The sequence below is a fragment of the Zingiber officinale genome, chromosome 8A (genome assembly GCF_018446385.1).
Source record: "Zingiber officinale cultivar Zhangliang chromosome 8A, Zo_v1.1, whole genome shotgun sequence".
Classification (NCBI taxonomy): domain Eukaryota; kingdom Viridiplantae; phylum Streptophyta; class Magnoliopsida; order Zingiberales; family Zingiberaceae; genus Zingiber; species Zingiber officinale.
The window spans coordinates 140,434,685-140,446,976 of NC_056000.1; the positions used below are offsets into that span (position 1 = coordinate 140,434,685).

The following is a 12,292-nucleotide window of genomic DNA, read 5'->3' on the forward strand; positions in this document are numbered from 1 at the left end:
GTGACAGTGACTTGCCCGCCCATTTGGAGAAAAGGGATGCAAATGTCCGTTTTGTTCGTCAGCTTTACAAATTATGGAATTCAAATCGAACTCAATCATTAATATTTTTTTTTAAAATTAAATTCCAACTCATAATATTTTATTTAATTATTCATGAACAGTTGACAAGTCAAACTTGAACTGAACTATAATTATTTTAATATAATTTTAATTTAAATAGGTTTAAATTAAGAGAAAATTGTTCAAAAGTCTATACTAACAAATCATTCTCCCTCCTGTGTAAGAAAAAGTTTAAAGTTTGTTTCTACTTTGTATGTAACTTTCTAATTTATATTAATTTATCTAATTATCCTTCATTTTTTATAAGTAAAAATAACCAAAATAAAGTATAATTTTTTCTAAATTTAATACTTTAAACTAAAAATTAATTTATTTTTTATCAAATTGAGTTTGACTCTTTTTCCATCTGACTAATCCGATTGTGAGTCATATCAATTGATTGACTAATCGATTGATCAAGTAAAAAAAAATCAACTCAATTTGTTAGAAAATAGATTAGATTCTAATTCAAATATATTAAATTTAGAAAGAATTAAATAAATTCTTTCAGATTTTTTTATCTATAAAAATAAGAATAATTAAATAAATTAGTATCCATTATGTCTAGTTAGGGAGGGAGAACAAATATTTTTTGACATGGGGACTAGGGTAAAAATTAAGTTATGGTTGAAGATTTTTTTCATAATTTACCGTTAAATTAAACTCTGAATTTGAATTTAAATTATTTTAAATTATAGTTCGATTTTGTTCCAATCCTGGTTAGAATAATTCAAACTAAACTTTATAAGATATATGCTTGTATTACCAATTGGATTTGGTGATGCTCAGTTGACTAGAAAGTAACAGTTATAATAGAATAATGTGTGAATTTTTTACAGACGCATGTTTTCGAAAAAAAAAAATTCCTCTCATCTTTTAATCACTTAACGGTCGACTATAAACTCACATATCATAATTTATCTTTTTTTATATAACTTAGGACGGAGACACCTGATATTAACGTAATCACTATTTGCTACAATAGATTTAAATCGAACCATTTTGCCATGGATCTCAAAGCTAGTGTTCTTGCCAGAGGCTTCCGTGATGCAATCAAGATCGTCCGTGAAGCTTCCGCACATCAACGCAGCTTCGAATGCCATCAACAACAGGTGGATGTCAAGTTGAAACTATAAGATGATAAATAAACAACAGGTGGAATCCATTGTCAGATATTCAAATTCACAAACTACCAGTACCAACCAATCAATAGTAAATTATAACAACATCATATATGTACAGTCCACGCTAACAAAGGCTCTTGAACTTCTACCTCTTCAGATTGAATTTCTTCTATCCCTTCAGATCAGCGCATCTGTAAACTAGTCTAGTTCAAGCAAGTCTTGAACAAACTTCATTTAAACAACAAAATCATCATCTCATGTGGAATGCCTGCCACCTCTCTATTCTCTGGTTCACCCTCAAATCTGGAGACTTTGGCTTTGTTGCTTCCTTTGTAGATCTGCACATACAGCAAATCTGGTTAGGAATTATAAAAAAGAAATACAAGTTTTGTTTATTAGTGATTTGGAAGAAACTTGTTTGATTTGCTTGGAGCTGCTCACTTTTGGGGGATGAATGGGTTTTCAAAACTTGGTAGTGGTCTGGCATGAGGCACCATTGTCCTTCTCATCTGCTTTACTACCTTCTCTTCTTCCATCTAGTGTCATTTCATATATACAACACAAAAATTATAAGTGGAATCAACAACCCAACATCTCAAAAAATGCTCCTGACACTACTTACAATCTTGGCGAACTCCTGCTCCTCTCTAAATCTCTTATAGGTCAACTCTTTCTCCTTGATCTGGACATGACATGAACAAATACTATTATTACTTAATTTCCATGGTAAGCATTGTTTTAATGAAACAATGACAAATGTAGTAGATGATATACACAAAGTAAATAAAAAACAGTAGCTATTGGTATTCTAGATATGTTTCTAGTAGTCATAAGAAGAGAAAAATAATGATTAGTTTTTTTGTAAAACATTTACTAACCACTTTATCGAACTCTGATCTCTGGACAGCTCTGTGATCCACATGCAAGGCAAATTCTTGGACCTCAGTAAGAGGCCTTCTTTCCCTTTCTGGAAGTGGCAAAGGATCACTGTGCCAAATAAACACAATTGTTTAGTGACAGTTTTAGGGGAGAAAAGAGGCGAACTTAGATGGAAGAAGAGGGTGTTTTTTTTTACTCTTTCAAAATTGGTCGCGCTCTAAAAATTCTTCTCTCCGCCTCCTCTCTTTCTGCCCTTTCTTTCTCTTCCATCCTTCTCTGCAGCTCCTCTTCATGCCTAACAAGGCTTTCCAATTGAAAACCTTCAGGCTTTGTGCACTGCTTAGGCTTAGGTTTGGGAGGCAACTGAAAATATGGGGAAATTATAATCGTGTGAAGAAAATGGAAACACAAAGGTAGTCATTTAAATGATGCCACTACTTCTTACCACTGGAAAATCTGTGGTATAAGGATAAGGTAATCCCTTAGGAATCCTGGCTATTTCCTCTTCCAGCTCCTTCTGTAAAAGTTGCTTCGCAAATTGTTTTTCTTTTTTGAGTCCTCTCTCCTGAAGAGGATCAGGAGATACGCGAAGTCAAGTAGGATTATCATTCACACAGCAAAGGAATAAGGAAAGAAGAAAGTAAGATGATCCATCACACCTCTGTATGAAGATGAAAAGGATTCGGTATTGTCAATTTGGGAACTTCTTTCTTCTCATGGTTAGAAGATTCAGGATGCAGTGAAAGCTGAAGAGGGGCCATGTCACAAATGCGTGTAAACATCTCATGCTTACTCCCAGTTTAATCAACAAAAAGAGAAGATTGCGATGCTACCTTATCAAAGAGTTCATCAACGGCAGCAGATGGACCCAACCTATCATCTGTTGCAAAATGGAACTCATCGGGAACAGTAATCTGCGGCTTTGTGTTGCAAAATAAACCAATATCCCCCTTGCTCTCAAGAATCTGAGTAGGGGTTTGGAAAACATTGGTGAGAATTCGAATTTGAGTTAAAGGAAGTCTAAAAACAACTATGAAAAAAATTAGACACCTTTTTGTTTAGCGGCCAAGCCTTGAACTTTGGCATCTTTTCTAGTTCCTCCCTTTCTAGTTCCTCAGAACTTTTTATCCTGCGACAATGTAAAAAGGAAGTGCATGTTGAAATATGCATCCATTGCAAATGAGTGAAAACCTTGAATTAATATAGTATCCATGAAGATTGGCATACTTTGGAGGTCTAGCTCGGAGTGCCGTTTCAAGATGAGGGACTTTTGGTTCAGTGAGTTTGAGGGGTTTGATCTGATTCTGTTAGATGGTCTTAAGTTATTAGAAAACAACATTATGGGATATCATAATCCATTATTTATGTAAAGAAAATAGATTACCTGAACAGAACTATCTAGCGATGAGGCTATTGATGAAGTATCGGCATGCTGATTTGCTCTTTCCATTGTCTTGAAATGGAATTCCTAGCCAGTAGTAAAATAAACAATAAGATAAATTTCTTGGCCTTAAGAAAAATCAAGCAAATACTACCTGAAAAACAGGTGTTTGAGGAGAACTTTTGGAAAACAAAGGAAATGCAGGTGCATCAAAAAGCTGCAAAATTGAAAAAAAAAAAAAAAAAAAAACTCATTAGGACAGTATTCAAGCCTCACAGAATCAAGGTTCTTGAGAAAGAAAAACACCAAACCTTCTTGTTTAAAGGACGTGCTCTAAATTTGGGCATTTTTGCTAGCATCTCTTCTTCAAGCTCCACGGAGCTCTTTATTCTCACTGCCCGAACTCTACGGGCGGTTTCCAGTTCAGGATCCTTTGGCCTTGTCAAAGTAAGTGCAGGCCATCTTTGTTTGACTGAAGCTGCATCATCCTAAAGATGATGATGCATGAGCAAATGAAGGTCTTACTGGATGGTTTCAACACTCATCTAATTATCAGAAGAATAAAGTTGACCATATTATCATGTACCTGCTGCACATCAGGAGCACTAGCTAAACCCAATCTCGACTTGTGGAGTAGAACTCTATTTTTCAAATTGTGTATCTATTTATGACCATATCAAAATGAAATATTAATAATTATATTGTTCTAAGTAAAAAAAAGGTTATTAGAAAAAAGATTTCAAAAGTATTAACCTGTTTGGATCTTCCATCATCCAGCTTTTGCCTTTTAATAGCTTGATTTTCTTGCGCAATTCCAATAGACGTTATATTCTTTGCAGCAACACTACCAGGACACCAGTTATAGATAAAAACATGTCATGGTAATTCATAATAGAATATCTGCAAAATCGAAATCCTTACTTGGTCACATTCTTAGCATTTTTTGAAGATTGGGAAGAGGACAACTTGCTTTTCTCCTTTAAAACAGATGGTTTTTGAATTGAAACAGTTCTCGTAGCAGTTAAATTCTTTGAACTGCTTAGTGCTGCTACTCCTTTCCTTGCCATTCTGTGTGATTTTGGAGTGCATGGTTCTACGGTTACATGGCTCTCCTTCATTTTGGGTGCTAGCATTTTAGTAGTCCTCTGTGCTTTGACAGTGCAAGCTGCTGATGCTGTTAATGAAAATTCAAGCATTGTGACTAAATCAAAAGGAGGTATAAGTCGATCAAACTACAAGCTTTTCATCAAAGTTAGTTGAACATGCCTGCATCTGGAGCACCACCTGAAACTACTACAGGGAATTCAAAACACTGGTCCTTCCTGTTCAAAGAACCAGCTATTGCTAAGGATGAAGAATTGTCACTGGATGAGCTACAATTACAAAAAATAGATAGATCGAACCTATGAGTTTAGTTTTCAAGTAAGATGATGAGAAAAAGAAGAAGGGTAAAGGATGCCAAATGTAAACCTAATCTCCTTTGGCAGAACAATGACACTCACGCAAGGCTTGGTTACCTCCTGGACATACAAAAATATAAAGAACTTAGGTCACTAAAAATATAATTATAGCGTATTGATTGTTTTCTTCAGACTAGAACCTTTCAACTTACCGACATAATTATATCCTTCTTATCCACTGTTACTTGTCCTTCTTCAGCCATAGTCTTCATACTCGCTACGTTCTCCTGCATGTGCGTTCTGAAAACACGAGTATGAGAAGAAAAAAAACTTAATTAGGAACTTAATATTCATGAGTCAGCAGAGGAAAGAGATCTACAATCATAATTTTCCAACCGTGTTGTTTTCTCATCTTCACGGTTTGAATCAGACTGCCAAACTCCATTTTTTACTTCCACCTGCAATTTGAAGTGAAAAAAAAGGAAAAAGGAGGAGGATAAATTAGCCAAAATAGGAGGATATTTTTTTCCATTGACATGAATAAATAGGCTTGTTTAGAATAAAATAACACCTTGATTTCATCTATGTTTCCGAAGTCACAGAGGCTGTCAAGTTGAACAGATCTGCTTTCTCTAATTCTGGGCACGAAAGCTATGTAAACCAAGGAACATAGTAAGTCCTAATCTTCGAGCAAATGCCAAAAAATTAATGGGGAAAATCTCATCATGTAGAGAAGGATCATGACTTCGGTATCAAAATCAAGAAATAAGCGGTATAGCTTCAACAAAATCAACTGCAGTCTATGAATCTAAAACGAAACCCTAACTCCGCCATTGGTTGTATTCAAGACTAGCAAAACAAAGCCCTAAATCTTCACCATCAAGTCTTTAATAAGCACAAGCGAAATCCAAACGAATCCATTCACAAATCATTAAAGAGGTTAACTAGGGCACAAAGAAACGTACGAGACGGATCGTAGCTGAGGGAAGTCTCGAACCAAAGCTCCGCCCTTCGGACGTCCTCCTCGCTCTCCTCGTTGCTGAAATCGAAGAATCTGGGAGCCCTGTACTCGTAAACCTCGTCGACCTGCAGGACCTCAACTCCGCCGCTGGCCGTCATCGGACCTCCCAAAAAATCGCAGATCTTTCGACTCCGCCGAGGGCAATCGAAAGGCTATCGGATCGGATCGGCGAAAAGCAGCAATCTGTCGGGTCGAATCCTTCGATTGATTGGTTCCGAGATGCTTGGCGAGGTCTTGAGGGTTTTTATCTCCTCCTCTCTCTCGCTCGCTCGCTCGCTCGCTGTCTCGCGTTGAGATTTTGGTTAGTCGCAGTCAGGAAGAAAATGGCGTGAAATAAACGGAAGGGAACGCAACGGTCAGGAAAATTTTAAAAGGCGGCTGTGGGGCCTCCTGTAACGGCTAATTGGGGAAGCGGGTTTATTACGTGGCTTTTAGATCGCCTATGTAACGTTATCCTCTTCCACGTGCCATGCACGTTTCTCGGAGGACAGGGTCAAGGATTACGCTCTGTTTACTTCTAAGACTAGGAGATGGGGGAGGGGAGGGGAGGGGAGGGGAAATTTACTTAGAAGCGTAGAAAGTAAAATTAAGTAAAAAATTTTGCGCAGACAAATTTTCAACTTTTACTTCATTAATTTTTTTTTTTAAAAAGAGAAACATAATTCATCAATAAATAATATTAGAGTCAAAATTAATCACTTCAATCATATATGAAAAAAAAAATGACACATATATATTTTTTACTCATAAAATTAAATTATATATTCAAAAATAACGTATATATCCTTTTTATTTATAAATTACTCCACATATATTTATCTTCCTCTATCAAAATAAATAAAGATACCAAGGAAGATAAATATATCAAGTTTTTTTTACCTTTTATCTAATTTTCTAGAATAATTTATATAAAAAAAAGCAACTCGGTGCATGAAACTTCCGCTATGCAGAGTCCCGGGGAATGATCCATTATACATAGTTTTATCCTATTTTTTTTTTACAAGAGGTTGTTTTCAAGATTCAAATTCATAATCTTTTGGTCATAAAACAACAGTTTTATCGTTGCGCCAAGACTCCTAGAATAATTTCTACAATAGATTTTTTTTTTCTTCCTCATCTGCGCTATGGAGTAAACCAGACTTGGGAGGAAAGGCAAGCAAGGTTTACTCATTCTGGTCCTATTATCCGTACTCATAATTGGTTCTATATATTTCAACTCCCTGAATGAATGAATGAATGAATGAGACTAATAAATTATTCTTGAATGAGTTCACGAGTGAGGAGTGAATGTCTTTATTATGCCATGTTGGCTTAGCTGTCTTTTATTTATCTTTGTTAAAATCTTGAGTAATTTAATAGAAATAGATAGAAATAATTCGGACAATAAAATCTGGCTAAAATCAATCTACGTGGGAATGCAAATGAATTAAGTTGAGTTAAATTTTGTATTATTGAAATTTGATAAAGTAAATAATATAAATTAAAGTTGAGTTGAGATAAAGTGGGTGAAATGATTATTCAAATTTAAATTAGTTTATTTTATATGAGCTTCAAATTTATTTTGATGGTTTGAAATGTATATATTTTTAATTTTATATTGTTGATTGAGGAGTTTAATCTTATAAATTTATTAGTTAATTTTGAAAATATAATTTCATATTAATAAAAAATTTATTGAGAAATACATTTTATAAATTTTATTTGTGGATCTCGTGATTTTCATTCACAATTCACAACTCACATTGTATATATATATATATATATATTTTTGAACATAAGTTGGATGTATATGTATTCAAGTTTATTTATCTAGTTTAATAAGTTATTAAAAAGTAGGGGTGTAATTGAACTGAGTCGAGTCAAATAGTAAACTTGGGCTTGGTTCGTTATCCCTAAGCTCGAGCTAAGCTCGTCGACTTAAGGGTCTTGTATTTGTTTATTTGGACGTGCTTCTTGTCCTTGCCTTTGTCCTTGTTCTTTAATTTAGAGCAGTTATCTTTTACATGTCATTCTTCATTGCAGTGGTAGCATCTGACTGTTCTTTTTTTTACCCTGCAGATAGTTAGATTTTATAGATTTAAATAATTTTTTTAATTATCTTATCATCATTACCGTTTCATTATCGTCAAGAGAGGATTCTGAATCTTGTACGTTCATCGTTGTCTTAAAGGCAATGTTGTGCTTTGGCTCCTTCTTTGAATCTGCACGTCTCATTTCATGGACTTCAAAAGTAGAAAATAATTCTTCTAAAGTAGTTGATCTAAATCCTTAGATATGTAATAAGCATCTACTAATGATGCTCATTCAATATTTCTAGGGAATGTGTTAAGCGCGTACTTTAGCGAATCTCGATTACTTGCCTTTTCTCCGAGATTCGTGAGTCCAGTGATGAGATTCTTGATCCTTGAATGAAGATGTGCAACGGTTTCGCCTTGTTCGAGTTTGATGTTGTTGATTTGGTTTTTGAGCAGATCTCATCTCGCGAGTTTTGCCTCCGAGGTTCCTTCGTGTAATTCCAGAAATTTCTCCGAGAGCTCCTTCACAGACTCATAAGCTCCGATCCGGTTGACTTCTTGTGGCGGTAGAACGCTTAGTAGATGGAACACTGCTTTGTCGTTTGCCACGAAATCAGCCTGTTCCTGTTGGTGCGGGAAGCATCCGACAATAGAACCCAAGTTTTGATAATGGCAAAGGAGTCAAAGTTAAGCTTATTTGTTATCTCATGTGTCTGATTGAGATTGCAGGAAAGACCTAAGTGTTCTTAGGCAAAAGTCCTAGCTGCGGTTAGGCAAGGTAAAAACCCTAGGGGGTGGTAACCCTAGGTCGAGGAAAACCCTAAGGGGCGGCAACCTTAGGTCTTAGGGGGTGGTAACCCTAGGTGAAAGAAAACCCTGAGGGGTGATAACCTTAGGTCATAAGGGGTGGTAACCCTAGGTGGAGAAAAACCCTAGGGGTGGTAACCCTAAGCAAAAAGTCCAGTCGGTCTGGAGGACCGGACTGACATCAGGTAATCTCTAGGAGTATGTGAGGACGCGTTCCCCGGAAGAGGAAACAGTAGGCGTCGGTTCGATCTAGGATTTCCGATGGGAAATCCGAAGTCAGAACCGGACAGTTCGAAGACTGTCAAACTTAAGCTTCTTATATATATTCTGTTTTGCTCTAACTCTATTTTGCAGGAAACTAACAGTTTTGTGTAGGGGTAGAACTGACCGGGATCGATCGACCGAACCCCCAAGCCAATAGATCAGATTTTCAAAGATTGGACCAGGCTCGACCAGAGGATCGGTCGACCGAACCAAGGATCAGTGACGACTGGATCAGGCCAGGTTGATCGGGTCAGAGAAGTGGATCGGTCGACCGAACGGCGGGATCGGTCGACCGAACCAGGGATAGAAGTTGACCAGATCGAAGCGGAGCGAGCGGATCGGGAGGATCAGATGAGGAGGAGATCGCCTGATCGGTCGACCGAACCGGGGATCGATCGACCGATCCACCTCGGGTCAAGCCTGATCCCGAGACTTGGGGATCTGGATCAGCTTCATAGAGCCTATAAAAAGGAGCCTCGGGAAGCAGCCGAAACAGAACTCGAACAGAAGAACTTGTGCTCTCGTACGCTGCTTCGAACACTTAAACTACGCGCTGCTACTTCGATAATCGACGACTCCGTCATTCAATTCTTTTGTATTGTCGGTACTATATTTCCTTATTAAGCACTTGTACTCTTAAATTGTAAACGATTTACGGATTGATAGTGATTGCCCACCGAAAGCGATCTTCAATCGCGGGCCTTGGAGTAGGAGTCGCCCTAGGCTCTGAACCAAGTAAATCTTGGTCTTCTTGTGTGTGATTGTTCTTTTATTATTTCCGCTGTGTTACTCCGTTAGTTTTAAATCGAATGAATTAGCCACGAGCACTATTCACCCCCTCTAGCGCTTTCGATCCAATAATTGGTATCAGAGCGGGGTTGCTCTGAATTGGTACAACTACCGTTCAAGCATTTTTTTTCGTCGCTTTCTCGTTCGTTTAGGGTAAAAATAAAACCTTATGCCTGTAACGCCTGAAAATTCTCAAAATAATTATTAGAAATATCCTAGTACTTTTCTGGAATTTTAGGACATTTTTACAGAATTTTTAGAATAGCGAAAAGAGCAAAAATAAATAGAATCGTAAAACAGCCTACGCGGGAATTGAACCCGAGACCTATTGGGTCCTATGACTTATGGTAAACTCTAGTAACCAAGTGAACCCAGCAGGGCCGTGCTGAAAGAAGAGAGAATCAATTATATTTATACTTAAGTTGGGCGAGTTAACCACTTAATATAAATAGGGAAAATAATTTAGCGAAGAGTTATTTTGATCGTGACTTTTCTTCACCTTCACCCTAGTCACGCCACCCCTTCTTTTCTTCCTCACTCGGCGCACCAAGCCCCAAGGGCTAGGGTTCCGTCCCAAAGGCTCCAAGAGCACCTTCCGGCGATAACTCCGGTACGAGGACGCTCTCCACCACGAGAGGAACACGTAGACGCAAGGAGATCGCCGAAGGGATTTTTTCCACCAGAAAACTAGCGACTAGAATCGTAAGAAATCTAGCGCAGGAGGTAAGAAACCCCTCACCTGCAGTATAAGTAGCTTTTTCGAGGTTTTACGCATTAGTTTAGTTGTATGCAAAATTTTAGTACGTAGGGTGTGGACTAGTGCACACCATATGTTTGATAAAATGTGTAGCTCAGTTAAATGCCACCATAGGCATTTTAATAGCGTCGTAAATGCAATAGAAGCATTTTTACAGCATGTTCAGTTTTAATACAGCTTTTATGGGACTATGGTCCAATGGGTGGGCTCCCACAGCCGCCTCTAGGTTCAGACAACCTAGCTCTACGTTCAGATAACCTAGAAATAACAAGATAAGAAAATTCAGCTATACCAGTATTTTACTTTATCAGTGGCACTGTACTGGACTAGATGTCCATTGGGTTGGGCTCCCATAGTCATCCCTAGGTTTAGATAACCTAGTAAACCCTACTAAATTCGGAATTTGCAACCCCGGGTCTAATTAGGGATGCGCGCATAGCAAGTACGGTTGCCGGGTCCATCAGCAACATGATTAGTATTTTGATCTATTATTATAAATAGTTTTACAAAATCTCACAATCAGTTATGTGAACATGATTTAAATTCAGTATTAGCTTAGTTCAGTTCAGCTCAGTGTTATATCAGTTTAGCTTCTTTCCATCGATACATGTGATAGTTTCATGCTTAGCTTTTGATATTCCATGACTAGTTTTGATGCCATGTTTTAGTATACATGACTAATAACTTCAGTATTTATATTTCAGCATGTCAGCATGTATTTCAAATAGCATGTTTTAAAAGCATGATTCTATCGTATGCATGTTTTGTGAGGTAGATGGTTCCTTACTAAGCGAAAGCTTACAGATACTCTTTTCCTTATACTACAGATAAAGGTAAAGGAAAGATGGACTAGCGGAGGTTGGAGGTCAATGCGATGAAGATGTGTGTGGGTGGAACTTGGAATAAAGATCTTAGGGATCTAGCAAGTTTTGTTTTAAGCATTAGAACTCTTTAGCAATTTATTTGTTCCGCACTTAAGTATGTTTAAAATGCCATGAACTAGTGAACTATGCACTAGGCCAAGCTTAGAATATTAAATATTTGATGTTAGAATGTTTCCCAGCCATTTTAGAACTTATATATGTGATTTGGGCACGAAACAGTGCTGAAATCAGAACTCAGCTGCGAAATCAGAAACCCCAATCGATCAGCCAATCGATTGGAGGCTCCCGATCGATCAGCTGATCGATTGGGGAGCTTGATTTCGCGAGCAGTAAGCTCTGGAATCAATCACTGGATCGATTGGGGAATTTGCCTCGCGCACAGAGAGCCTTGGAATCGATCCCTGGATCGATTGGCAAGCCTGGATCGATCAGCCGATCGATCCAGAATTTACCCCGTGCACAGTAGCGAGCTGAATCGATCACCGGATCGATCAACAAATTTGAATCGATCAACTGATCGATCCAAACAAAGTTTCATATACAGTAGCCACCTGAATCGATCAGTGGATCGATCAGGCCATTCCAATCGATCCACGGATCGATTGGGAGGCCTGATATCAGCTGCAAACCCCCTATTTAGATTCCTTGACCATAGGGGATGTAATAGATGACATGCATATCTTAGATTACACTCCTTAGCATATGTCTGATAATAAAATTCCGAATTTAGTAGTAGTTAGCAAAAATTTTAATTGGTACAGCTTTCCGCACCTAGACTTAGTGATGGTCATGGATATAGCTTAGCACAGCATAATGTGACGGTCCGGCCTCGCAGCCTAGTCAGTAGGAGGCGGGTCGTTACAACGCCTTTC

General features: G+C 37.7%; 1 protein-coding gene across 1 annotated transcript; it reads right to left on the reverse strand.

The window, feature by feature from the left end:
- Positions 1 to 1,237: 1,237 nt before the first annotated feature.
- Positions 1,238 to 6,192, reverse strand: LOC122010440 (protein TPX2-like). Its single transcript, XM_042566973.1, has 22 exons — positions 5,849 to 6,192; positions 5,455 to 5,534; positions 5,280 to 5,341; positions 5,096 to 5,183; positions 4,954 to 5,003; positions 4,750 to 4,856; positions 4,405 to 4,657; positions 4,237 to 4,327; positions 4,070 to 4,144; positions 3,795 to 3,971; positions 3,638 to 3,700; positions 3,487 to 3,570; positions 3,330 to 3,406; positions 3,153 to 3,231; positions 2,936 to 3,067; positions 2,762 to 2,848; positions 2,548 to 2,667; positions 2,299 to 2,465; positions 2,102 to 2,210; positions 1,846 to 1,905; positions 1,665 to 1,759; positions 1,238 to 1,561 (listed from the first exon to the last, which is right to left on the reverse strand). The coding sequence occupies exons 1-22, from the start codon at positions 6,000 to 6,002 to the stop codon at positions 1,474 to 1,476; spliced, it is 2,298 nt and encodes a 765-aa protein (XP_042422907.1). The 5' UTR covers positions 6,003 to 6,192; the 3' UTR covers positions 1,238 to 1,473.
- Positions 6,193 to 12,292: the final 6,100 nt, after the last annotated feature.

Coding starts and splice junctions, on each gene's coding strand:
- LOC122010440 (XM_042566973.1), bottom strand. CDS start 6,002: ATGACGGCCAGCGGCGGAGTTGAGGTCCTGCAGGTCGACGAGGTTTAC. Junction 3,068..3,152: donor CTTGGCCGCTAAACAAAAAG/GTGTCTAATTTT, acceptor ACCCCTACTCAG/ATTCTTGAGAGCAAGGGGGA. Junction 1,760..1,845: donor AGCAGGAGTTCGCCAAGATT/GTAAGTAGTGTC, acceptor AAATGACACTAG/ATGGAAGAAGAGAAGGTAGT.